The 25,995-nt window shown below is 36.3% G+C and overlaps 3 protein-coding genes across 7 annotated transcripts; 2 read left to right on the top strand and 1 right to left on the bottom strand.

Moving 5' to 3' along the window:
- The first annotated feature begins 566 nt into the window (after positions 1–566).
- On the top strand, positions 567–9,885 carry THO1 (nuclear matrix protein-like protein). 3 transcript variants are annotated; one of them, XM_088684530.1, is made up of 22 exons: positions 567–730; positions 1,236–1,299; positions 1,392–1,475; positions 1,858–1,932; positions 2,810–2,903; positions 3,433–3,578; positions 3,697–3,768; positions 4,323–4,395; positions 4,504–4,569; positions 4,721–4,767; positions 4,998–5,069; positions 5,176–5,301; positions 5,403–5,468; positions 5,625–5,666; positions 6,344–6,460; positions 6,549–6,631; positions 7,668–7,734; positions 8,200–8,271; positions 8,410–8,460; positions 8,711–8,770; positions 8,856–9,005; positions 9,418–9,885. In XM_088684530.1, exons 2-22 carry the CDS (start codon positions 1,297–1,299, stop codon positions 9,661–9,663), a joined length of 1,812 nt encoding a protein of 603 aa, XP_088540656.1. In that variant the 5' UTR covers positions 567–730; positions 1,236–1,296; the 3' UTR covers positions 9,664–9,885. The 3 variants fall into 3 exon arrangements, with proteins under 3 accessions (XP_088540656.1, XP_068308336.2, XP_088540657.1); XM_068452235.2 differs by having other exon boundaries at positions 586–730; positions 1,184–1,299; positions 9,418–9,882; XM_088684531.1 differs by having other exon boundaries at positions 593–730; positions 1,184–1,299; positions 1,829–1,932; positions 9,418–9,882.
- Positions 9,886–10,919: 1,034 nt separating this feature from the next.
- Positions 10,920–17,044, top strand: LOC137713609 (protein EMBRYO SAC DEVELOPMENT ARREST 30). The gene is made up of 11 exons (XM_068452930.2): positions 10,920–11,254; positions 11,445–11,697; positions 11,796–11,880; positions 12,183–12,253; positions 12,332–12,420; positions 12,514–12,757; positions 13,107–13,219; positions 14,061–14,151; positions 14,629–14,757; positions 15,653–16,206; positions 16,294–17,044. The coding sequence occupies exons 2-11, from the start codon at positions 11,530–11,532 to the stop codon at positions 16,736–16,738; spliced, it is 1,989 nt and encodes a 662-aa protein (XP_068309031.2). The 5' UTR covers positions 10,920–11,254; positions 11,445–11,529; the 3' UTR covers positions 16,739–17,044.
- Positions 17,045–17,343: 299 nt separating this feature from the next.
- Positions 17,344–20,815, bottom strand: LOC137713610 (uncharacterized). 3 transcript variants are annotated; one of them, XM_088683827.1, is made up of 3 exons: positions 20,390–20,815; positions 18,379–19,543; positions 17,344–18,330 (listed from the first exon to the last, which is right to left on the bottom strand). In XM_088683827.1, exons 2-3 carry the CDS (start codon positions 19,483–19,485, stop codon positions 17,734–17,736), a joined length of 1,704 nt encoding a protein of 567 aa, XP_088539953.1. In that variant the 5' UTR covers positions 19,486–19,543; positions 20,390–20,815; the 3' UTR covers positions 17,344–17,733. The 3 variants fall into 3 exon arrangements, with proteins under 3 accessions (XP_088539953.1, XP_088539951.1, XP_088539952.1); XM_088683825.1 differs by having other exon boundaries at positions 17,344–19,543; XM_088683826.1 differs by having other exon boundaries at positions 17,344–19,534; positions 20,390–20,521.
- Between the last annotated feature and the right edge of the window lie 5,180 nt (positions 20,816–25,995).

The following is a 25,995-nucleotide window of genomic DNA, read 5'->3' as shown; positions in this document are numbered from 1 at the left end:
CGTTTCTCACTTTTTATATATTTTAGAGCATAAGAAATTAATCATCTACTAATAATATACAAGTTATTTTTATTTTACATGACATGTCATGAGTTCTATTTTTAGCGCTAGTGAATCACAAGATGGTGGCCAGAGAAAGCCTGAAATGCCTACGTGACTCTTTCCGGCTCCAAAAAAAGTGGATTGCCGTCAAAGCCACAAACTGGTTTTTTTTTTTTTTTTCTTTTCTAATAATAATAAAAAAAACAACTCAATTCATCACTTTTCTCATTTTCTCCTTGAACCACTCTTTTTTTATCCATAGCAAACAATATTCTCCTTTTGTGAAATAACCAACAAATGATATATAAGAGGGAGAAATTAAACTAATCAACAAACTCGAATGTAAAAAGTAATTTTTTTTCTTTTTGGTAAAGGCCGCGAAGTTTCACCACATCCTGCAAAGGTGGGATTAATCACCACTCGAGAGTCGAGACGAGTGGATCGGCTTGCCACTGCCACATGGCGCCCTCGAAAAATTTCCGTCAAAAATAAAAAACGACATGTAGCTTTCTTTTTGTTCAGGTGTTTTTACCCATATAATTTGGCGAAGCCCGTGACGGCAAAAAGAGCAGGGACTGGATTTTACAGTAGTAGACAACATCAACTTCTTCTTCTTCCCCGGGTCGCCGCCGTACGTAAAGCACGACTCTCTCCTCATAACTCGCCCCGCCGCCGTGACCTCTGCCGGGTAAGAGATTTATTGCCTCTTCTATTTTTAATTCCGCCTCGTTCTCTAATTTAGGAATTTGCGTATTGAGGATTTAGGGATGTTGCCATTACAAACAGATGAATTCGAAATTTTCAACTGTAATCAATTTGTAATAGCTTCTAAAAAGTGAAAACAAAGTGAGATTAGTACTCACTGAAGATTCAAATGGACAACGAAACGATGGAGTTCTGTTTTTGAATAACTTCTTTCTCAGTGTAAAGTCTGTTGATTCGTTGATCTATAAAATTGGGGAAATCTCATATTAATAAAGGGCACTGTATAATTTTTAACCGAGGAAAATTGGCTTGGAATTTCATCCCTCCACATTTTCCATTCCTGGGTCTCTGCCTGTTCTACATTCTGCCATGCAGTTCCAAATGTCACTGCCGGTTTAATTTCTTTAGACGATACTTTTCATTTTTGCTGCTGCAGAATATTTTTGAAATCATTTTAATTGAGCTTTTGGGAAGGCTTTGTTTGACAGAGCGGAAAGCGGACTGTTTGTCATTGGCTTCAGTGTCAGCACTCTGGTTGAAGTCTTTAACATGGTTAGTCTTATTTTCATTACAGTTATAATTTTGATTGTTATTTGTCTTCTCTGTCAAGTATGGTTAAATTTTCTTTCTGTTTTTATTCTCAGGAAGTGTTCAGGACGGCCATATTGCAGCCCGGTCCACCTGAAAGGTTTGCCCTTCGGACAGTTCAACAAGTTATACAACCTCAGGTAACAACTATAGATCCTTCATGTTCAGGGTTCTTCTTATTTATATTTTTTGCTTCCCAAAGATTAAGTCTTGTGTAAATGCATGCTTAGCTATTTATGGCTTTGCTTCTCAAGGCTGAAATACGGTTGGGATTTCATTCTCTTTCTGTTTGCTACATTTGGATACACTTTTTTTTGCTACGTTTGTCTGATAAAGACTCCAATTTCTAATTTTCCAATGAGTCCTTTACTTGATTCTAGGCTTTATCCTTGGTGTTCAAGGGAGCATTGCTTTCTTCACATATATCGTGATTGTACATTAATCACATATTTAAATCTTTATTTTTTCTGGATTTTGTTGTTTGGTCAATAAGAATTGGGCCAATTGATTTCATCATGACAGAAACAAACAAAGTTAGTCCAAGATGAGAATCAATTGCTAGAAAATATCCTTCGGACATTGCTTCAGGAACTGGTGGTATGTATCTCTTTCTTGTACTTGTGAACAGAATATTTTGATTATTTGATTATACTTCTGAAGTATACTGCATTTCTAGTTTTTTCTGTATATGTTAGCATGGTGGTCATCCACAGGAAATTAATGTTTGTAGCACGCTAAAAAAAGACCTTATGCTTATTTGACGTCACAGCAATGTATTAAAAGTGTGAGGCGTGGGCGAGGCGTCCAAGGGATAGCCCAGCCTAGGTGTGACCTAAATTTTTTAATATATACATTGAGCGTACACATATATTATATTAAAAAAAGAAGAAGATTATTAATCAATAATCACCCTCAGCACTCACATATATTATAAATACATATACACATATATATACATATATTATATTATATATATAAAATAGAGGATGAAAAGCACAATGAGCACACATATAACAATGCATGCAGACAGCACACACATCCATTATATAAAAAAAATAAAAATCAGAAAAAAAGGCAGAGAGATGATAGTGCAAGGAAGAGGTATGAGGCAATTAAATTCCTACCCAAAATTTGGGTTTGGGAGTAAAAAAAAAAAAAAAAAAAAAAAATTCCCCCTGATGAGCGCCTAGGCGGCTCCCAGGACGCCTTCCGCCCACTCCCTCAAAACAAATGCAGCAACCATCAAGCCCAGCCTCACAGGGCGCCTAGGCACGCCCTGAGGCGAGCCTTTTAAAACATTGCATCACAGTCATGTATTCTATCTAAATCTGAAGTAAAGTAGACCCTGTTATATACCTGATTCCCCATCAACCTGAACCCTCTTTACATATTTGACATCAATACAGAATTTTCTCTCTCTTATGCATTTGGTTTTATTTGTAATTTTATGTCGCGTAACTTGAGATTCTCACAGTCTTCTGCAGTACAGTCTGGTGAGCAGATAATGCAGTATGGTCAATCAATTGATGCTGGAGAAACTGCCCAAGGACATATTCCACGTCTTCTTGGTCTGTACATGTTTCTGTTAAACTATTGCAAGCACTTAGTTGTACGTATCTAATGTTCTTGACTTGCATTTTAGAAGAAGCTTATACACTTTCTAATATAAAAATTCCTACATGTTGTGTTGGTATTTCGATATGTTTCTTGTTGTGCACTCAGCCAGCATAAATCTTTAAACTCTGAGAATAATTTATACATTGATGTTTTTCTGATAAGAATTCGTATTGCTATTAATTTTTGTGGTTTATCTTTTGACATTTAAATCGCACCTAACTACTTTTTGACAAAATTCAGAATTGACTTTTGATTCTCAATTGTAGACCTGTATATCCTCTAATGTAAACAATAAGCTTTTTTAGGTCAGTTCTTTGCCTTACAAGGGCTACTCTATGGAAAATGGCTTGTAATATTGGTTTTAGTGAAGAAGAAAATTGACGAGTCTTATAGAATGCGTCTCTCTCTTGCTCTATCTCCACATATATACTATTCTCTCCCTCTGCCTTATACAGCTCCTTTTATCTTCTGATGCACCAGACGTTGTGTTGTATCTTTGTGAGAAAGAGCACGTCGAAGGCGGCATGATCTTTCAGCTGTTGGAAGACTTAACAGAAATGTCAACTATGAGAAATTGCAAAGACGTTTTCGGTTATATTGAGAGTAAACAAGATATATTAGGAAAGGTTTGTGCTTTTTATATGTCAATGGATTATTTTTCCATGTTTTGTTTTTTTATTCTAAGTTTCCCATTTTCCTTCTCTTTTACATCCTGCTATACTTTATATGGTACTCCTCATGCAGCCTGAGCTTTTTGCTCGAGGAAAACTTGTGATGTTGAGAACATGCAATCAACTTCTTCGTCGTCTGTCAAAGGTGGTGTTACTAATCATAGTAGTCATCTTTGCTTTTACAGCCAACTTTCATTTTTGAAACTTTCCCCTATATTGTGATATTTGTTTATTTTTCAAAAACCAAAAATTGGTATGCCATTCAGAAGTCACATTTAAAGCTGGTTTTATAATGTTTATAGAAAATAACAGGTGCTCAGGTTAATATGTGTTGTACTCCTAATTATGTAATGGTGGTTACATATTTGACGTTATAGACTTGAGGATGGGGCATTGCATATTTGTGCTAGGGAGGTTCTTATGTGTTTCTCACATTGCTCCATTGTGTTCCTCACATTGCTTCACTGTGATAAACAAAATTTAAAATGTGGTATACAATCATTTTGATATTGTTTTTCTCTCTTTTGATTTATGAACTAATTTTTTGTTTTTTGAAATTAAGTGTTTTGGCTATTGTTGTACCACTTCAAGAAGTCCTTATTTGATGAAACTATATCCACTTCGATGATTAAATTTTACTTGAAAAACTTATTGTTAATAGTCATGTTGCGTACTAATTTCTTTGAACCTGACTCATAGGCAAATGACGTGGTATTTTGTGGACGAATTCTAATGTTTTTGGCACACTTTTTCCCATTATCTGAGCGTTCAGGTACCTGTTTGTCCTCAATCCTTGTCTTCACTTGTAATTTAATTGCTCTCGACCCTGGTGTTCAGTTGGACTATATATTCATGTTGCTCTTATGGTTACTGTGTGCAGCTGTTAATATAAAAGGAGTTTTTAACACATCAAACGAGACAAAATATGAGAAAGACCCCCCTGATGGTACATCCTTGCTAATGACAGTTGCTTGGTTTCTCAATGTTGATGTCAACATATTATTACACATATATCTGTATAATATATCTAATGTGTGTAACTTTTTGGTGAGTATAGGTCTCTTGAGCATATATGTTATCTGTTTTATAATTTTCAGGAATTTCCATCGATTTCAACTTTTACAAAACCTTTTGGAGTTTACAGGTAAACTATGCAACTTTGAAGCAATACGGAGCTAAGCTTTTTAGTTATGGTTTCCTCTTCTCCATTTTGATTTGAGTTTTGAGCTTAGGGAGTGTCTATATATAATGCTAAAAGGTTATATAGTTTGAAATGTTGTTAAATATTCATACTTTGTTTCTGTAATTCTTCTTGTAAACTGATATCATTGATATCATTCATTATGCTAAAAACTTGTCTGGATGGATTTTCAGGAAAGCTTCTGTAACCCTCCTTCCTTAACTCTTGGTCCTACCAAGTGGAAGAAATTTACGTCTGGTTTAATGGTAATAACAGTCTTCTGACATCTTCGTTTTATTTATCTTTATGGTATGCCAGTTTCTCTTTATTTTATTATTCACTCAAATATTCTTTTCTTGAATGTCTTGTTAGGTTGTTTTGAATACCTTTGAAGCTCAACCATTAAGTGATGAAGAGGGAGATGCCAATAACTTGGAGGAGGAAGCAACAAATTTTAGCATAAAATATCTTACAAGCAGTAAACTGATGGGTTTGGAGGTTAGTAATGCTGGAGTGTTGACTTAGAGTTTAATTGTAGCAGACCGTTATTTTGATTAGGAATCAAATCCTTGAATTTTGATGTTTTCTGGTGAGCACAGTTGAAGGATCCCAGTTTCCGACGTCACATTCTTGTGCAGTGCCTCATATTGTTCGATTATCTGAAGGTAGAGTTAAACAGGTCTTAATATTGATTTTGGGGAAATATCATTACACCTTCCTAATCTTTGGGCTTGTTATAATGGCCCTTTTCAACTTTCTAATTGATCTATTTTTCCCTATAGTACTCTAATATGGTAAAACTAACTCTTCTTTTCTTGTAGGCCCCGGGAAAAAGTGAAAAAGATTTACCTTCTGAAAGCATGGTCAGTGTTGTAGTTATATCTTGTTGACTTTTGTAACTTTCTTCCTTCTTCTTTTGCTTTCATTAGAAAAGAAGACAACTTTCCTCAGGTGGTGCTATCTTTAGAAAGAGAATTTACCTCGGCGGTGTTGGTTATAACAAAAGATGTTGACAAAAAATGGAATAAATTGAGATGCCTTAGATATGTTATGATTTTGTTATTGTTTATCTCCAAAGTTAGGAATTTGGAACAAGGGTGGATTAGAGTACTACATTCAGATCTCACCTGTAACTTTATATCAATGTTCTGTGCTTGTGTTCGCTTATGAGTGCAGCATTATCCCAGTCATTTGCATCAGTTTTGTTATCGTTTCTTCTCAAAAAAAAAAAAAAAAAAAAATCGCTAATTTACTCTAAGTTTATTGTATTAAAAAGCAACTGATGGTCCCTGGGTAATTGAGTTGTACTTGGGACTATATCTTATCTTTATTAAGATGCGAATGGACACTGCTTACATTTTCTTTAAGCTTGAAAAATTAATGAATTTGTGTAGTATACCTTTCATTGTGAACTGGTAAAGAGGATTTACTTTCATTTGGACATGGTTATGGCAAAAGGTTTTGTATGATGCTATAAAGTCAGCTTTAGAATATCTGTGCAATTTATGATGTCTGCTAAAGATTTCCTTGTTGATTTCAGAAAGAGGAAATAAAATCTTGTGAGGAGCGTGTCAAAAAGCTGCTTGAGATGACTCCGCCCAAAGGGAAGGAATTTCTTAATAAAATTGAGCATATATTGGAACGTGAAAGGAATTGGGTGAGTGTGTTATCTGGCTTCAGCCACGCTATTCTCAGAAAATGTTATTGTTGTTCTTGAGCATAATATGCATTTAATCTATTCTTAGGTATGGTGGAAATGTGACGGTTGTCCCCCATTTGAGAAGCAGCCAATGGAGAAAAAGGTGATCCAAGAAGGAGCCAAAAAGCGGTATGCAATTCAGTGGCCTGCTTGTCTGGGTCCTGCTATTCCTTTTAATGTGTTTTTTAATAAGAAAAAATTGAACAATTTTATTTTTTCCTTATGTATAAGGTCTTAATAAGAATAACTGAAGCAGATAGAAGTAAATTCATCCTTTGTTTGCTAGCCCTGCTGGGCAATTCTACTTTAGTTATTCATGGCCTTGGGAATAGGTTTATCTTTTATGTATGTTTTATATCTCTTTATTCTAAACAGTGATGCATATTTTGACTCGTCGTTTTGATGTTTCGATTTTTTTTGTTTCTGAAGTTTTGCGTTACTGGTATAGACACGGGTGTATATTGTTTCAACTTTTGATGTGTAGTATTAAAGACATTTCCTTCAGATCTCAACTTTATCTCTGGAAATACTAAAGACATTGCTGTAGAAAACTTCCATGGGAATATTAACAACTTCAGAGATTCCAGTGATACTACCATTTTACATAACAGAGCAAGAACTTGGAAATTGGTCAAAATTGCGGTGACATCTCTGGAAATATTAAAGACATTCCACTGGTCCTCAATGATATTGTACGAAGGAATAAGATTTACACATTTTTTTGGCAGAACCCTGCTACCCAAATGCTGCCCTGATACCAGCTGATACTTCTGTACTCACTTTCACCAAGAAAAAAGGAAACAAAACTAGACTGTTTTTGAGATGAGGTCTTCTGACCAAGTGCTGATGTTTTGCCTTGTGGTGGAGATTGTTTCCTCTTACTTGAATATACGAAATGATTTGGATTGAGAGAAAGACAACCCTACCTTCATAATGGTATATTTTAAAATAAGCTATGATCTACGCAGAAAAATAAACAAATTCACATGCTAGATGAACTCATGGATTTTTGCTGGCATATATACCCATGCCTACGAATTAAAATTTTTGAATTGTTCACCAACTTTTGTTAGCCTTCTGTTTGTTGCGACCTGTGAAGATATTTAATAAGTTTGCAGTGCTCATTATATTAACTTTTGGTTTTTTTTTGTCCTAAATTCAACAGTAGGCCGAGATGGAGAATGGGAAATAAAGAACTATCTCAGTTGTGGAAGTGGGCAGATCAGAATCCGGTATGCTAGATTGCTATTTATGACAAGATTGTTGAAATAAATCTGGCTTCAAACATGACAAACATTCACAAGGTTTTGAATATATGCAATTATTTTTTGCAACCTCCAATGTTTCACAAGCTTCGCCGATTCTGTATTTAAATATTGAGACAAAGTTTGATTTATTTTCAAGAGTGGCGGTGATCATCACGAGGAAATGTACACCCCCACACTCACACAGTATATATAAATAATTATATTATCAGCTGTTAACAAAAAAAGTTAATAGCATCTTGCTGATTCTTCATGTTTCATACCTACTGTCCTTTCTGAATTAGTACTTTTATACTCATAGAATATCAGTTCAGTTCTTACTATAAAGAAGACAAAGATTACAAATCAAGTTGTTGAGGAAGAAACATGTAAATATGTAGCAATATGTTCCTTTCAGTATTGTTGTTTGATAGTTCTTTTTTACTTCTCCAGAATGCTTTAACTGATCCTCAACGTGTTCGAACACCTTCCATCACTGAGTACTGGAAGCCCTTGGTTGAAGATGTAAGTACTATTTACTTCTCAATGCCCAAACTAGCATGTTGTGCGTGTGTACTCGCGCTCACTCTTGTCCCTTCTCATGCTATGGATTTTTTATTTTCTCATTAACTGTTTAGTAAGATGAATTTCTTTGAGTTACAGATGGATCCAGCAGCTGGAATAGAACCTGAGTATCACCACAAAAATAGCCGAGTGAGTTTTCTTCCAGAATTTTGGGTCAATATCAGAAGACAATCATATAGATAAAAGCTGGGTTGCATTTTGACTAGGGTTCATTGGTAATATAGAGTGCTATTTTATTTAATAGCTGTTCAACTGTTTCACAATGTGATTCAATGTGCATTACCTCTTGCCGTTGAATATTAGAATTGTTGAAACTCAAACTAGTGTTCCACTTAAAATTTGATTTTGTTTTATCCAATAGTAAAATTTCAACATGCAGGTTTATTGCTGGAAAGGTCTTCGATTTTCAGCTAGACAAGACTTGGAAGGATTTTCTCGAGTATGAATATAACTATGTTTGCATAGTTAATGTATTATTTCATTTTTCACTGAGCTTTACACCACTTGTGTGGATGTCATTGCAGTTTACTGAACATGGTATTGAAGGAGTTGTACCGCTGGAACTTTTGACTCCTGAGGAGCGGTCTAAATACCAAGCTAAACCAAATGACAGGTCTAAACGTGCTAAAAAGGAGGAATCAAAAGGTGCTGCACATCGATTGGAAGAAAATCAGGTATATAATTGGCAGTGTGTTGAATTTGTAGCGTTTTATTGTTGACATCTTTGATTCCTGTAGAAAGTTGAATATGCAAATGAGGAAATAATATGAATAATGTGTATGTGTTTGTTTGTGCGTGTATATTGCCGATGAGATTTAGAAACAAACATCTTTATTATTTAGACATAACGTTACATGGCTGCATAACACCTGATCTGTGCTATTGCATCTTCAGCCTAAAGATTGAAAAAATGAGATGAAAAATGTTATAAACTTTTGTCCCTGTATTGTTGTATATTTTGTGTTCCCTTTTGTCTTGGGGTAGGTTGTTTTCAAATTTGAGATCAAGTAAATGCATGTGTACGTATATGGAAGTATCAGCATTAATTGTACCCCAAGAATTTTGACAATATTTTTTTCCCTGAAGAATGCTACACCTGCAAGTGAATTAGATGGTGAAGCCTCAGGGACGCCAATGGACGCTGATACCATTGCTGCAGCTGGCAACATGTCCCAAGGTGGAAGTCCAATCCCCGATGAACATCAGAAGCAAAGCTCCGATGCGGATGTGGGTCAAGAGGGAGGTCAGTTGGAAGCAGATGCTGAGGTCGAGGTTGGGGCAGGGATGCTTGATGGTGAGGATGCGGAGGCTGATTTGGATCCAGTTGGTTAGCCCGTTCAAAGTTGGGAGTTTGCATATGTAAGAATGAATATTTGATTGAAAGTAGATGATGTGTTTGGAAATCGTAGATTAGCAACAAAAATTCCGACTAATTTTTGTTATGAGATTGTATGATCGCCGGCCAATGAACCACTCGAGGTTCCGTTTCTTCCGTTAAAAAGGGATTCATGAAAAAAATGGAATATAAAGACGTGTTCCAAGAACAAAAAAGACGCGGCGGAGGGCATCATTGATACGTTGCTTGCGAGTCCTTTGGGCGGTCACAGTCAGCCATGGGAAAAGCAAGCAAATGAAGGCAAATTTAATGCCATTCGGGTTGTTTGATCTTCAAGCTACTTCCTACCGGGTTACATACCACACAAGGATGCATTTCTGCCACAAATTTGTCTTAAACCCCCCGTGACCTTGGTTGATTAATGATCCTTCAACTTCCGGTGCCCTCTCATATTTTTCTGTTTGTGTGGTCACGGTTAAGTCATGTTAACATTTTATATTATTATTTATTTTTGTCTTATTATCTTTATAAAAAAATAATATAAAATGTTGATGGAGCTTAACCGTGATCATACAAAACAGGAGGGCACCGGAAGTGGGAGGGCAGACAATCCTTATCCGGAATCAAGTCCCCACTCCCCAGTACGAGAAAAGCTTCTTCAAGTCTGGAGAAATAACTTTGAAATGAAACTTGCTTTTTATTTTTTCGAGTACTAATAACAATTCCATTCGCATCTCTTACTAAAGAATGCTATCCGCTAGTAATTTGAAGAAAAAGGAAGAGAGAGAATGCAAATGTGTCTTTTAAGGAAAAAAATTAATATTTTTAACAAGTTTTAATACAATGGTATCATTTACACATCATTAGACTCGACCGTACAACTTATTAGCTAAGAGAAATATCAACAAACAGTATTATTTTGTAACATAGTTGGTAACAAGTTTAAGAAGAAAGAAACAATATTAAAGTGTCAAAGATTCGTAACTCAGCTGATTAAGAATATTTTTATGAGAATTTTAACGAAAAGCATATGGTATTGTTCATTTTAACGAAAAATCTTATTTTTATACTAAAAAATCAATCATGGTACTATTTATTTTATCCTTTATTTTGTTAATTTCTTTAAAATTTAAAATTTTCAAACTCTTTTAATTAATTTTTTCTATTTTTATACCCGACTTTTGAATTAGTTTTTTTCACTCGTATTTATTAATTGTGCAGTAAAAGTAAGACAAACAAAACTCGAGATCTTGAACATAAAAAAAAGGTTCGATCGAAAAAATAAAAAAAAGGAGTACGAATCCGAGTGAGAAGAAACACACACTCTGACACCCACGACAAAACACAAAATTCCTTCCTTTCTTCCAAATTTCCAATTCCATTTTACATTTTGCATTTTACAAATTTACCGCACAAAATCTAAAACCCTTTTCCCTTTCGGATTTTCTTTCGTCCAAAGCTTCACTCCACACCACCAGATTCGTTGATACCCCTCCGTCTGCTTTCTGTTTGTTTCCCGAGAAAGTTTTTCCATGTTCAATTTTATATTGTTCAGATTTGGATTAACTAATGGCCCCTGCTTCCGAGGTTCGTTGACTTAACTTACGATTTTTTCAATCTTTGATCTTTGATTATCTGGTGGTACAATAGTTCAGATCATTTGATTCGAAATTTGACATCTTTTTTTTATTATTGATTCATTGTTTTAGCTCAAATGGGTTGTCTTTGTTTTCTTGGTTAATTGAATTATGATTGTTGATTGTTGATTTTTGAGTAGGAAAATCATGGAGTTGAAATTGGATTTGGAATGTGATGTTTGATTGGGGAAAGTGGAATTCTTGTTGTGTGCTTGATGAGCCAAGATGCTGTTCAAATCTAAGATAAAATGGGTTGCTCTCTTTGTCCTCATTTTATCTTTTGCATCATTGCTTCGGCACATCTCTATAGCAAGATTTTCGACTGTCGATTTAGTCCAGTATAGCGCATTGACCGCATTCCATAACGATTTCGATTCTATCTCTGGGAGGCAGGTGGGATTTTGATTCATTTCTCTGTCCATTATACATGTATTTCGAGTGTATGTTCTTGGTTGTCTTGATGGCTTCTTTTGTTTTTTACAATCATGCAGAGTGTTCCTAATAGGAAGCTATGGGGGCCTGTGAAGACCCTACAGTCTTTTCAGCCTTATGCCAACCCCCGAGGCAACTATCCTGGTGATGATCTTGCCCTTTTTCTTGCATTTGTGAATTTTCTTAGTTTGTTCGTTTCTGGGTTTATCATATTCTTGCATGATATAGTTTATGAATTTGACAATTTGAACCCATTGGTGAATCCGTTCCCTCACATGCATGACCAAACACATTTTGTAGTCTCGAAGCTAATAGTAACTGTTATCTTTGTTATATTGAATTTGAATTGAGTTCCCTCATTCTATGTTCTTTTTTGTCACTGGAGTATTTGATAACCTTTAACCATTCATATTTTAGTTGATTGAATACTTTTATCTTTTTTACAGTTCCAAATGAACAGAGCAATGGCTTCATTTATGCGAAAATATTTGGTGGATTTGGAAAGATAAGATCTACGGTACGATTTGTCAAATATGTGAAAGTGATTCCGTGATAATTTGTATGTGGTGTTCATAAATCTTTGTTAATTTTCTAGATCTGTGATCTGGTCACCATATCCAGGCTTCTAAATGCTACTCTTGTCATTCCAGACATTCAAGAAAGTACTCGCTCAAAAGGCATCAGGTTCTTTTCTAGTTTGCTACTTCTTTTATGCCAGTTTGCTGCGATCATATGATTCATTGCTTCTTATCTCTTTTGTTTTTATGACTTTGCCAGCTCTCGTTTCAAGAGTTTTACATATCTCTACGATGAGGTGCACTTTATAGCATCTCTTAAAAATGACATAGTCATTGTGAAGAGTCTGCCAGATAATCTGAAGGCAGCAAGGAAAAGAAATGAATTCCCTTCTTTTAGACCGAAGAATTCAGCTTCTCCAAATTTTTATATCAAAGAAGTCCTACCAAAGTTAAAGAAAACCAAAGTTATCGGCTTCATCATTGCTGATGGTGGATGTCTGCAGGTAGCTGATTTTCTACTAGTTTAACAGTATAGCCTATTTCAAAATGTCATCTGCTTGACAAAATATGCATATTCTGTTAACATTTATAACCACATATTGTCATACTCTTTTTTGCGCTAGAACCGTCACCTATGAACCATTGTTTATGAAAATAAATAAATGTTATCTAAGAACCACTTAAACATTCATTCTCTGTCGCTTTCCTATTGGTTCATAGGGATCATTCTCATATATGATTATGTCAGTAGTGAGTCTGTTTTGTTTCTTTTGACTTAGTGATTTTTGTGTTCCAAGCATGCATGCTTGACAATTAAGTTTAAGTGTTGATGCAATATAATCCTATTTTCAGTCAATCCTTCCACCAAACATGGCCGAGTTTCAAAGACTTAGATGCAGGGTTGCCTTCCATGCACTTCAATTCAGGCCAGAAATTCAAATGCTTGGACACAAGATGGTGGAGAGGTATGAATCTAGCAACGCACCTTTTTTCCTGAAGATTTGAATCAATAGAGCGATATTGGTGTTTAGAGAACTTGATTAGTACAGATTGCTCTTAGACCATCTGATGCAAGATGTTTTTAATTAAATAGATTTTATTTGAAGGTTACGGTTGAGTTGGAAAGATTAGGCAATAGATAGAGTTAACCAGAAGGATGGAGTCAACAGGAGGGGTCGAGTTATGGAGTATGGAAATTTTATCTTTGAAAGTCTTAGGTCTGGCTTTCTACAAATTGGATAGAAGTTTGTATAAGGAAAATGGAAACTATAAGCCTAATGTATATGCCTAGGTTTTGCAAGCAGTCAAAGTGAACACATCCTCTTAAAGAGCTTCAAAGGCCACGTGAAGTTTCCTATAATATCCGCTAGTGTGGTCATATTCTTTTGGGAAGGGGTGAGGTTTTGGTTTTTGCTTAGGGATTCTATCTCATCAGAGTTTAGGGATTATTAATTTCGTATATATTACTAGATTAGAAGGCAGTTATGTGATTATTTTGTATCACAGCTTTTATTTATGTAGCTTCTGTAGATGATGGATCTTTATTGGTTTCCTTATCTTGTTTTTTTGAGAAGAAATGATAACACTTTATTAAAACAAAAACAAGAATTAAAAAATAGTGCATAAGAAATCCACCATGTAGCAAAGCTAGCTAAGACCTCTCAAATAGATCTGATTACAAGTAACATAACCTCAACCAAAATCATTTTACCTGGCTTCTGGTGGACCCTGTTCACTTCTTCTAATAATTTACTTCTAATAACTATTTTCCTTCAGTTGATCAATTTGGCTTTTATACTCCAATAGGTTACGTGCATGGGGTCAACCTTTCCTAGCGTATCATCCTGGTTTAGTGAGAGAAACCTTGGCATATCATGGCTGTGCTGAACTTTTTCAGGTAAGATGTTTAAGCCGGTTTTATCTTTGGTAGTTGTGAAAATATAAATTGTTGATCTACATGCTTAGAGTTTATGATAGTATTAGAGTAATAGAACCTAATTTTGAACCACCTCCAATTACGAAATTCCAATATTAAGTTGAGTTCCACATGTTGGTCCTTAGTGATGGAAAGAGGTTCACATGTGACGGGTGTTACAACTTAACATAATTCTGTCCAACACATACACACAGCTTAAACTTTCGGGTTACAATATTTTTCATATCTATAGCTGTTAAGTCTAAGTTAGTGTTAAAACGATTGTTCTCCTTTGTTCCTTGGTTAAATCTGAGTCTGATAAAAATTCAGTTTTGGAGTTCTCTTCCTCCTCTTGAGTACAGGTGGTTTCTACCTTAAACAACTGCAAAATATTAACAGTGTGTCCATTCACTTTCATGGTTATCAAAGTTATCTTGTTAACTTGCTACTTTTCTGTAGGATGTTCACACTGAACTCATACAATATCGAAGGAAACAAATGATTAAAAAGGGCATTGTTCATGAGGAACTAAGCATAGATTCACACTTGCGTAGAGAAAATGGTTCATGCCTGCTGATGCCTGAAGAGGTAAGCTCAGTACTAATTTCAGATCCAGCTTAAGTATTTGTAAATTGTCAGTACTGTTGTGTGGCTTCTAGTCCACTCTGATGCTTCTTTCTCGTGGTCCATTTTTTACTGTTTTTGAAAATTTCACTTTTCAGTGCCATAAGAATATCTAGAAGATTAGTAGTGAATTTAAGTGCTGGTTGTGAAATTAAGTTTCCTTGGCACTCACTCAACGCTGAATTGATTTGAGCAGTTCAGAAAAAGCAGAACCTCAAGCATCCTTCTTTCAATTTCACTTTTAAATATTAAATATTTACATTACAATGGGAGTGGAATTTGTGTTTCCAAAAATTTAAGCTCAAGTGATAGGTTTAAGAAACGAGGATGCAGACCAAAAAAAACAGTAGAGGATGGAATGACACTGAGAATTTAATTAATCCAACACCATCTAATTCATTAAAACAACTTTCGTATTTTAATTACTTGAAATTTTTTATTTCAAAATAGACAACGAATAAGTAAGGACTGATCCCTTGTAAAGGTATCCACTCAAAATAAGGATATGTGTCACTGTGATTTCTACATTACCTCGTTGATTGGCCTTGACCAAAAGCATAAGATAAGGGAGGGGAGGGAGTAGAAAGAAAGACCCTGGGCTTGAAAACCTTGTATATTATCTCAAGCTTGAGTCCTTATTCCGGGGCTTGACTCAAGCATGTTAATACGTTTGTGAACAAGCTTGTTACTAAGAACCATGGTATAAATTTGATCTTCTACTTATTGCGTCATTTTACAATGTAAAATTTCAGTTTTGGTGGTGCATTGATGTATGGGGTCATCGATGCTAATTAATAAATCAATCTATCTACATTTTCGTGGTTCATTAGCTCATTTATTCTTCTTGACACTTTCACAGGTTGGAATTCTTCTTCGTTCAATGGGGTATCGTCCTAAAACAATTATATACCTGGCTGGTTCAGAAACATTTGGGGGTCAACGTGTTCTGGTCCCTTTGCGTGCTATGTTTCCCAACTTAGTGGATCGCACTTCCTTGTGCAGCAATAAAGAATTGTCTGATATACTTGGACCTGAAACACCTCTTCCGCAAAATCCATTTCAACCACCTCCAGCAAAAAGCAAGGAACAACTTAAAGAAGAATGGAAGAAGGCCGGTCCTAGGCCTCGGCCTCTTCCTCCACCTCCCGGTAGACCTATCTATCAACATGAAAAAGAAGGCTGGTATGGTTGGATTACTGAGACTGACATCGAACCAGACCTTTCTGCTTTGGATCTGAGAATGCAAGCACATAGACTAATTTGGGATGCTCTTGATTATATTGTCTCTGTGGAAGCAGACACATTCTTTCCTGGTTTTAACAATGATGGCAGTGGATGGCCAGATTTTTCAAGCTTGGTCATGGGACACCGTTTGTATGAGGTTGCTTCTTCTAGAACATACCGACCAGACAGGCAAGAGAAAAACAAAAAGAATCTAATTCGACTTTTTATATATGATTGGTGATCTTGTTTAACTTTGTGTGTCCTCTTTTCGAACAGGAAAGTTGTAGCACAACTGTTCAACATGACGAGGGACAATGTTTACCATCCCAAGCATAATTGGACACTCTCAGTGCAGGAACATCTTAAGAAAAGCTTAGGTGAGGAAGGCCTAATAAGGCAATCCGTTGTGTCGAAGCCAGCCTTGTTCATTTCACACCCACTCCCCGAATGCTCTTGTAGAATGTCTTCTGCCGATGCTCCAGTTCATGTAAAAGGTCATGATGGCCGAACTGTATATGGAGGCGAAGAAGAGTGCCCGAAGTGGATGAAGCATGGTCAAGAAGTTCCTTTGGATTCAGCTGGGGAAGATGGTAAAGTGGAGGACAATGAATTTTCAGAGTACGGAAGTACTCTGGACGAACAACCAGAATCAAATGACAGTGACAGAACTAATGCTACTCTCTACTCTGATCAGGATGAGGAAATGGACCCGAATGACTAAAGTTGGATCTACATACGATCCAGTTCCTATCTTTTTACTATAACGCGGCATTCAGTTTCCATCCTTTTCTACTAAAATGGAAAGTTTTTGAGGTAGAGATGACATTAACTTCACACAAGACGAGGATCGAGGACAAATCGATGCGCACGCTTGGAGCAAGCCAATCAGAGTTTGTACACCGTTTTACTGATATGTAAGGTTTCTATTCATAGAGAAAGTATTACTTGTTAGATAAGCCACATGTAATTTTCTTGTAGAGAACAAATGACGAGTACACGAAATGATTCATTGCGGTCTCTCAGATAAGTTTTTGTGGATACATTTCATTTCGAAAACAGTTCGCTTTCCGTTTTGGAATCATGCACTTGCTCATTTGTTGGCCAGAATTCGAGCAAAAATATAGCGGATCAAAACACATGTAGCTCACACTGCCGCCTATTTGTTCAAATTTTGAACTGCAATGTTACGTAGGAGAGGCTCCTCTCCGGTGCACAGAGATAGAAATCTAGTAGCCTCAACAGCTCCAAATCTAAAGCTGGTTAGATCTAACAGAAGGAAATTCAGGCGGCAGCTGCATGCTTTCTCAGAAGAAAACAAGACTTGAATACAGAGAAAATATCACGTACATACTACTGTAATTTGTATTTCATATAAAAAGTTACACAGCCTCTTTGTTTACGTGCAAAACAAAATTTCAAAGTAATTTACATCCTACCGAAACCTCCCATCATAATCCTGTAAGTTGATACACATACCAACCCACTCCAGCTTACTGGGTTTCCTCTAGTACTTATTCCGCTGCCCTAACACTCACCGAAATGTGAGGTTTACACAAAACATCAGTTTACACATGGATCACTTCTAAATTGCACAACACAAGAAAACCACACTAACAGATTACGTTTATTCGTTACCAGGAACACCTTTATTCATGTAGAATTAAACACAAAGTATGGACCATAGTATAGAGAGGTGAAATGCGCTACCAAAGATTGCTATGCTGCTGCTTCTGTGGGCTTCTCAGCAACAGTGAGGCTTGCACTTTCGGCTTCTGTTATCTGCCTCATGATGTCTGACTTTTTCTCAAGTAGGCCTTGTATTTTGACATTGATCTTCTCTAGCTTCTGTTTCAGCGTACCAACATCACTGCCTTTGTCCTTTTTATCGACTTTCCTTTTCTTCTCGCCCTTCTCCCCCTTCTCACCCTTCTCCCCCTTCACTTTTTTCTCTTTATCTTTCTTCTCTTTACCCTCCTTTCCTTCATCTCTCTGCGTCTCCTCCTCTACTTCACCCTTTGATTCCTTTACATTTTCTTCAGTGTCAATCTCCCTGGAAGTAACTTCAGCCTTGACCTCCTCCTCATCCTCTTCATTTTTGTGTTTCTTCTTTTTGTCCTCCTTGTCTTTCTTCTTCTTCCCTTCTTTTTTGTCATCTTTTTGCTCATCGCTCTTCTTCTCTTTTTCATCATCACCGTCCTTGTGTTTCTTCTTTTTATCGCCCTTGTCTTTCTTCTTCTCCCCTTCTTTTTTATTGCCGTCACCTTTTACCTCATCACTCTTCTCTTTTTCGCCGTCACCACCCTTGTGTTTCTTTTTTTTATCGTCCTTGTCTTTCTTCTTCTCCCCGTCCTTTTTATCATTCTTTTTATCGTCCTTGTCTTTCTTCTTCTCCCCTTCCTTTTTATCATCGTCACCCTTTACCTCATCACTCTTCTTCTCTTTTTCATCATCACCACCCTTGTGTTTCTTCTTTTTATCGTCCTTTCCTTCATCTATATGCGTCTCCTCCTCTACTTCCCCCTTAGATTCCTTTACATTTTCTTCAATGTCGATCTCCCTGGAAGTAACTTCAGCCTTGACCTCCTCATCATCCTCTTCATTTTTGTGTTTCTTCGTTTTGTCCTCCTTGTCTTTCTTATTCTTCCCTTCTTTTTTGTTATCGTTTTGCTCATCACTCTTCTTCTCTTTTTCATCATCACCGTCCTTGTGTTTCTTCATTTTATCGTCCTTCTCTTTCTTCTTCTCTCCTTTTTTATTGTCGTCACCTTTCACCTCATCGCTCTTCTTCTGTTTTTCATCATCACCACCCTTGTGTTTCTTCTTTTTATCATCCTTGTGTTTCTTCTTCTCCCCTTCTTTTTTTTCGTAGTCACCTTTTACCTCATCACTCTTCTTCTCTTTTTCATCATCGCCCTTGTGTTTCTTCTTTTTCTCATCCTCGTCTTTATTCTTCTTTCCTTCTTTCTTATCATCACCGTCGTTTTCCTCATCCTTGTCTTTCTTCTCCTTCTTCTTCCCTTCTTTTTCATCATCCACCTTTTCCCCTTCCTCTAAATCTTTACCCTTGTCCTTTTTATCTTTCTTCTTTTTCTCTTTTTCTCCCCCTTCTATATCATCTTTATCTACGTTCTTCCCCTTGTTCTTTTTCTTCTTCTCTTCCTTGTCCTTCTTTTTATCTTCTTCACTCTCTCCCGCTTCAGTGTCCTTCTTGTTCTTCTTTTCCTTTTTCGTTATGTCTTTATCCTTCTTCTTTGATTTCTCCTCATCTGCATCCTTATATTTATCCTCATCCTTTTCATGTTTCGACTTTTCTTTTACCACTGACTTGGTCTTTAATTCAAGTTCCGCTTCAATCTTCTCCTCCTTCAGGTCGCCTGGTTCTACATCCTTGGTCTTCATCACCATAAACCGTTCTTCCTTTTGAACCTTTTCAATTTCTTCTCCTTTATATTCAGTTTTGTCTTCCATCTCCAGACTATTTGCCAAAACTCAAAACGCAAAACACTTTCCTCCGAACCTGAGATTCCTAAAACAAATGAACGGTGCGATCAGTAATCTGGAAACAAATTCAGTGGATTAAAACAAAAAGAAAACCTAAACTTGGTGATGTACAAAACGAAGTAACTAAACAAAAAGTATAAATCCCTTCTGCTCGCTAATACTCGGCACATTGCAGACCATGCTTAAACAATTGGAAACTTATAGGTACTTAATCTACACGTTTGACTAATAACGAAAGCCAACAAAACTTATTTTCAGTTCACCATCACAAAACACAGAGTAGAGATTCGGGACAAGGTTATGCATATCTTTGGCAGCAAGCAACAGCCGATAAAGGGCGAAAGAGTGTTCCAAAAGAATCTAGCTCTAGTTAACATTTTGTTGTCATTTTTCGAAATACACAGCCGATGCACATGGGGCTAAAGATTTCCCCAAACTTGCAAAGGTTCGGAGGATGGAACTCAAACTCTGAGTTCTCTAATTTTAGCCACTTCAATCGACCCCTATTTTGTCCTACACTTGATGGAAAACCTATCACTTTCATCCAACAGAGAGATTTCCACATAAACAGTCAGGATTCTCAAGACACGAACACGATTCCGTTGTAAGGGAAAGCATATCAAATCGATTTCTCAAGGGTGATTTGACCACAATTCGATAACGTTTTTCTCCAAATTCCCACAAAGCAATTAAATTGATACAATTGAACGCAAATGAGTAAATCAAGCAGTACACAAACCAACATAATAATATCAAATACAAGCAACAAGAAAGAATCACAATTTCATAACACGCATTCACGATCGATCACAAAAACTACACCTTTACTAATCCGTAAACGGAATTGATTGGAGTAACGAATCGTCAGTACCTAAAGGAAGCTCTGGTCTGACAGCCGCCTTCTTCAGCAACGTAAGGTGTTTCTTGAGAGAGAAAGTGAGAGAGAGAGAGTGTTAGCTTCGATTCGAGTCGATGTGCAAATTGATCGATATATAAATATAATTGGATATACGGAAAGCTGTTGGGCATTGGATTTATTGTGCCACGGGCAGCCACCTGTCGGTATTTTCGTCGACACGCGAAGGACCGACACCTTCTTGATTATTCTGCGTGGCGTGCGTACCCAATACGCGGCGTTTCGTTTTGTGTGTTTTCTCCGAAACTCCAACGTCGACTACTTGGATCAGAAAATTTACTTAGCTCTTAAGTCTTCTTCCAAGTCTTGAACCCCTCACCCCTCCCTACCTTCCGGTCACTTTCACATCGCAACCTCCCTCCTTGTTTCAATAGTAATTTTTGGTCTATATTTTTTTTTAGGGTGCCAAACTTTTAATCAATTTTGTACTTTCCTTCATGCCCTTCATTAAGAGAACATTTTTTGAATCACGGAGTGTTATGTGCGATTTACACGTTTTAAATGTATTTATATGCGTAAATTGACAAAAGGAAAGTCAAATATTTGGAGTAAATGAATAATCTTAGATCATGCTAACCCTTCATAAACCAATCAAAATAGCTGAATTCACGTAATAAAATTTATCTTTATTGAATTTACATTAAGAATAGAGAAAATAATATTTAATAAACAACTGATTGAATCATATTATTGCTAGCTCAATGAGGCTAACCCCACCCCACTTCCACTTAGTGTAAATAATATCGTTTGTTAAAAAAAAACAATCATTTGACAACTAATTTAATCACATTATTATGCACGTGCGAAAAACCTTTTTTATAACCGGCATTACATGCCTCTTAAGATGTTTTGAACGTGTTTAAAAATAGAAAAAATAATATTTAACGAACAACTTGTGAATCACATTATTGCTAGCCTATTGTGAGGTACTAATTATATATATAAAAAAAAATTACTGTAAAAACAATTATTAAAAAAGTACTTTTAAAATGACGAAAATACCCCTGCCACATTTGATACATTATTTTGGGCTGCTTTTGAAGTTTTTTGTTTGATGGGCATTTCTGTCCACTTATTTTTTGGTAAAGTTTGTGACCCCAAAAGGAGTTGTTGGTTTTATATATAAAGATAAGTGAATTAAAAACAAAATAAAATTATAGATTTTAGATGCTGATCGAATGAACTTCTTTCACCGTTCAATATTATTTATTGAACAACCATGATTGAATTTTGTTTTTTCTCTACATAACTATAGTCCAAGATTTGAGGTTGAATGCACAAGGATGGGTGCAATCCGACTGAACCTTAGTCCATGATTCATATCTTTTTTATCAAGAATTTTTTACATTTATTTTGAACTTATGAGTTTCGATGATGTATAATAAAGTTACAAGTTAAGTTATCCAAAATAAATCAAATCGGGTTTGATAAGGAACAATTTAAATGTTTATAGGTGTACTAATAGATTTTTAACCTTCTAAAAAAAACTATCAAAGAAGAAACTAAAAACGTGAATTTAGAAAACAATTGAGCACCTTAGTTTAATATACGGGCCCGTTTGTTTGATAGGATTAAGGAGGACTGGACTGGACTGGACTATAGTCCCTTGTTTGGTGTGCTGCAGGATTTGGTTTAATGAGATTAGGTGGGATTCGCTCGGATTAAACACCTCCTTACGAGGTCTTACCCAGGATCCCCGAAATTGGGCGGACTCGTAAGCCCAGAGAAAATCGCGAGGGTGACTTCCTGCTCGTCCTCCTTGCCCTCGCTCATCGTCGTTTTCCCTCATCGTCGTCTTGCCCTCGCTCATCGTCGTCTTCGTCACCCTCATCTCTGCGTCTTCCTCACCCTCATCTCTACGTCTTCCCTCATCTGCATCTGCTCGCCCTCATCTGCTCCGAGTTATCTGGTAAACTTCGAATCTTCGATTTATTTCGTCATTTGTTTTGCAGATCGTGATATTACTGAGCTTTATTTGATTTTGTTGTTTTGGGTTTGAGAAATTTTGAATCCTAGACCTCTGCACTTGAACAAATTAGGGTATATAATTTTGCGATTTGGGCTTTTCTGTGATGGTAAATCTGAAATGTGATCTGGCTTCGAATTTGATGTGTAAATCTGATATATGATCTGGGTTCTAAACAAATTCAAGATTTTAATTCGAATGGGATTTTTTTGGGTTTTTCGAAAACATGATGCGATAGTGTTGCTTCGGTAAAGTAGGAAAATGTTCGTCTTCTCAGCAGATTAGTAAGTCTGCCAAAAGAATACGCATACGAGTTAGCAAGCAACATGTATAGAAAATGTTCGGTGAATAACTCATTAGGACTCCACTGTCAATACGAACTTTGAACAACTCATTCGTCTTTTACTTACGAGTAATTTCTTTATCATACAAATGCTTAACTTACTGATGAGAAAGATCATGTATGACTGATGAGAAAACAAGAAGATAATGGGAAACGAATATGAAAAATTCAATGAAAATGACAGAAAGGAAAAAAAAAGATGCATAAAGGGGTTGAAGGTAAGAAAATATATACGGTAGGGAAAGTGTTGCTAGTGTAGGAGATGAGAAGGCATGTCTTTCCAACAGCACCATCTCCAACTGTCACACATTTGATGAACTTTGATGTTGATGCTGCTGGAGCTGCTGCACCTGCTGCTGTTGTTATAGCATTAGCATTAGCATTAGCCATATGCCTGGCTAGCTACACGTGTGCTTAAATTAAAGTGACAAAATGATTAAAACCCTATCTCTATATCACTCTCAAATGTTTTCTTGGAGAAAATCAAGAATACAATTGAGAGAAGCCTCAGTGTTTCTATCTCATTATGAAGGTTGTTAGAAAGAGAGAGAGAGAGAGAGAGAGAGACTTGCAACAAAAGTTTTCTTAGAGCTTTTTGAGAGGAAGGGAAAGATGGTTTGATTATTGAGATCACTTTAATTTGAGCTGTCATAGAGGCAAAGGGAGGCAAAGGAAAGGAAAGGCAAACCCACATTGGAAATAAGTCATAATCTTAATACTTGTCTCTCCCTCATGGAGGAGCTTACTTGTCTCCCCTCCTCTTGAGATTAACTTAGTTTTATCATACAACCATTAGAAATGGAGGTGTTCATTCTTTTTATCATCATCTAAAGATCATTTCTTTACATAATTATTTTTTTTTTTGTCAAATCTTAACATAATTATTCATTTCTTTACATAATCTTCCTCATGAAATAAAAAATGCAGACTTCTTAATGAAGTCTTTCCAATTTCATACGAGATAGCTTTCGTGATGAGCATATATTTCTTCTATTCTGCTATGTCAACCATTTAGGGTGGATCAGTTGTGGGAAGCACTACGGTACCTTGGTCTGTTCAGGTGGAAGAGATTAAGTACATAGCCACACAACTAATGCTTGTTTGTTCACCATAAGATGAGCAACAGTCGTCCAAGCACCAAACTTGTGTATAAACTGATTAGATACGTTTGTTTTTCGTGGAGTTTAGGTGGGTGAGCTGAAGAAACTTGTGGAAGAAGGAAAAGTAAAGTATATCGGGTTATCTGAGGCCAGCCCGGACACAATAAGGAGGGCACACGCAATTTATCCGATCACAGCTATACAAATCGAGTGGTCCCTCTGGACTCGTGATATTGAGGAAGACATTGTTCCACTTTGCAGGTATGTTCAAAATCCAATCTGAGACTCTGAGTTATGCAAAACTGGTACCATGAATTGTTTCCATCATTCCGTTTCTGTTAAGTAAAGAAGGGAATGCTTTTGAAGATGGCCTTGTATGTATAGTCCATCGCAGTTTTTGTGAATCATTTTGTTCAATGCTATCGTGTATAGGGAGCTTGGCATCGGAATAGTTCCACATAGTCCACTTGGTCGTGGTTTTTTCTGTGGCAATGTCTGTATGCTTATTTGGATAGAGTAGGTAGCCTAAACATTAAAAATGAAAGAAAAATAGCTTTGAGAATAACATGTTATAGGAGTTAAAGGCCATTCCATTAGGCGATTATCACTAAATAAGTTCGGGATCAAGTAAGAATTAAAAAAAAAAAAAAAAAAAAAAAGAAAAAAGTAAGTCATCTGACTTTGTTTTTTGGTGTCCGTTGAGTGTCTAGGCTACAAGTGTGCACATTTTTATCATTTATTCATGATTTTTGAGTCTGCAGTCTTTCTTGTTAAGAAGCATAGGTCCACCTACTCGTCGTGCAACCGAAAGGCATAAGATTTTGGTGATTTGATTATACCATATACCTACCACTGAAAGATTAAGTTTCCAGCTTTTGTATGTGAAATGTCTTCTGTCTTATGATCTAGCTTTTGAAGGAAATCTAGTGATTATGACAGCATAGTTCTCTCCGGTGGTTAAGGAGTTCAAGTATATTTTCGGCTTTGCTTGCATTCGATGGTTAAGGAGCTCAGTTTCCGAATAAAGACGACAAAATTGCCAAAACACCAATCACAACTATGATATTTAGAAAATAGTTAGACTGCAGAGGCTTATCTGGGCTTCCACCGATAGCTTGATATTATGCTCGAATCTTCTGCTTCATATTATCTGACAACTCTCTTCTCTACACCCCGAGTTGTATTTTAAACTAAAACACTGCACGATTGATTAGTTCAAGTGCAACTTATCATTTCCCTACCTATTTTTCCATGATTTCTGTTTTTCTAGGTATAAGTATACCTAGAAATTTTGTACTTGTTTCAGTTTGCTTTTGATATTTGCGGTAATGTTGTTTTATCAGCTGATATAGCATAGTTGGATTATATTATTTGGTTTGTTCTTTGTGCCAGATGGAAAGCGTGCAGTAGCATAATGTCCTTAATATTTTTTTCGTTTTTTTTTTTTGTTTGGATAGATATGGATCGAAGGAAGCTTTTATTGATCTTATTGTTAGAGATGTCTCATTTAGAGACGATTTGCATTTGTACGATTCTTGTGTTGCTGATGCTAAGGGCAAAACAGAGACATGTTGAACGACGCACCTTGACTAACCGTTCACTTGTTAGACGAGAGATTAGTTTGTGTTATCTGAATGGTATAATAGGGAATACTGATGTTGAATGTGTCAACGAATTGAGAATGGATAGAAGGACTTTTGGCATATTATGTGACTTACTTCGTCAAGATGGGAGGGTAAAAACGGATGGTTTGGTCTCTGTAGAGGAGCAGGTGTGTATGACTTTACAAATACTAGCACATCATACTAAGAATCGTAGTGTTGGTGGTAGATTTTATAGGTCGGGAGAGACTATAAGTAGGTATTTCAATAGTGTATTGCAAGGAATTTTGCGATTACAAGGTATCCTACTAAAAGTCCCTCAACCTGTGCCTATTGATTCTACAGATCCTAGGTGGCGATGTTTTAAGGTATGTTGATAATTATTTTCATTTTCCCTAAGCTTTAACTCTTCATTTCCTTTGTATAAATTAACAAAAGCTTATTTTTTTTTTTTTTGAATTGCTTGGGAGCATTAGATGGAACACACATTGATGTGCATGTACCTGAAATTGACAAACCAAGATACCGAACTAGAAAGGGTCGAGTCGCAA

The sequence above is a fragment of the Pyrus communis genome, chromosome 14, assembly GCF_041283825.1.
Source record: "Pyrus communis isolate YQ-2024b chromosome 14, ASM4128382v1, whole genome shotgun sequence".
Taxonomy (NCBI): domain Eukaryota; kingdom Viridiplantae; phylum Streptophyta; class Magnoliopsida; order Rosales; family Rosaceae; genus Pyrus; species Pyrus communis.
This window is presented reverse-complemented; position numbering and strand designations above follow the sequence as displayed.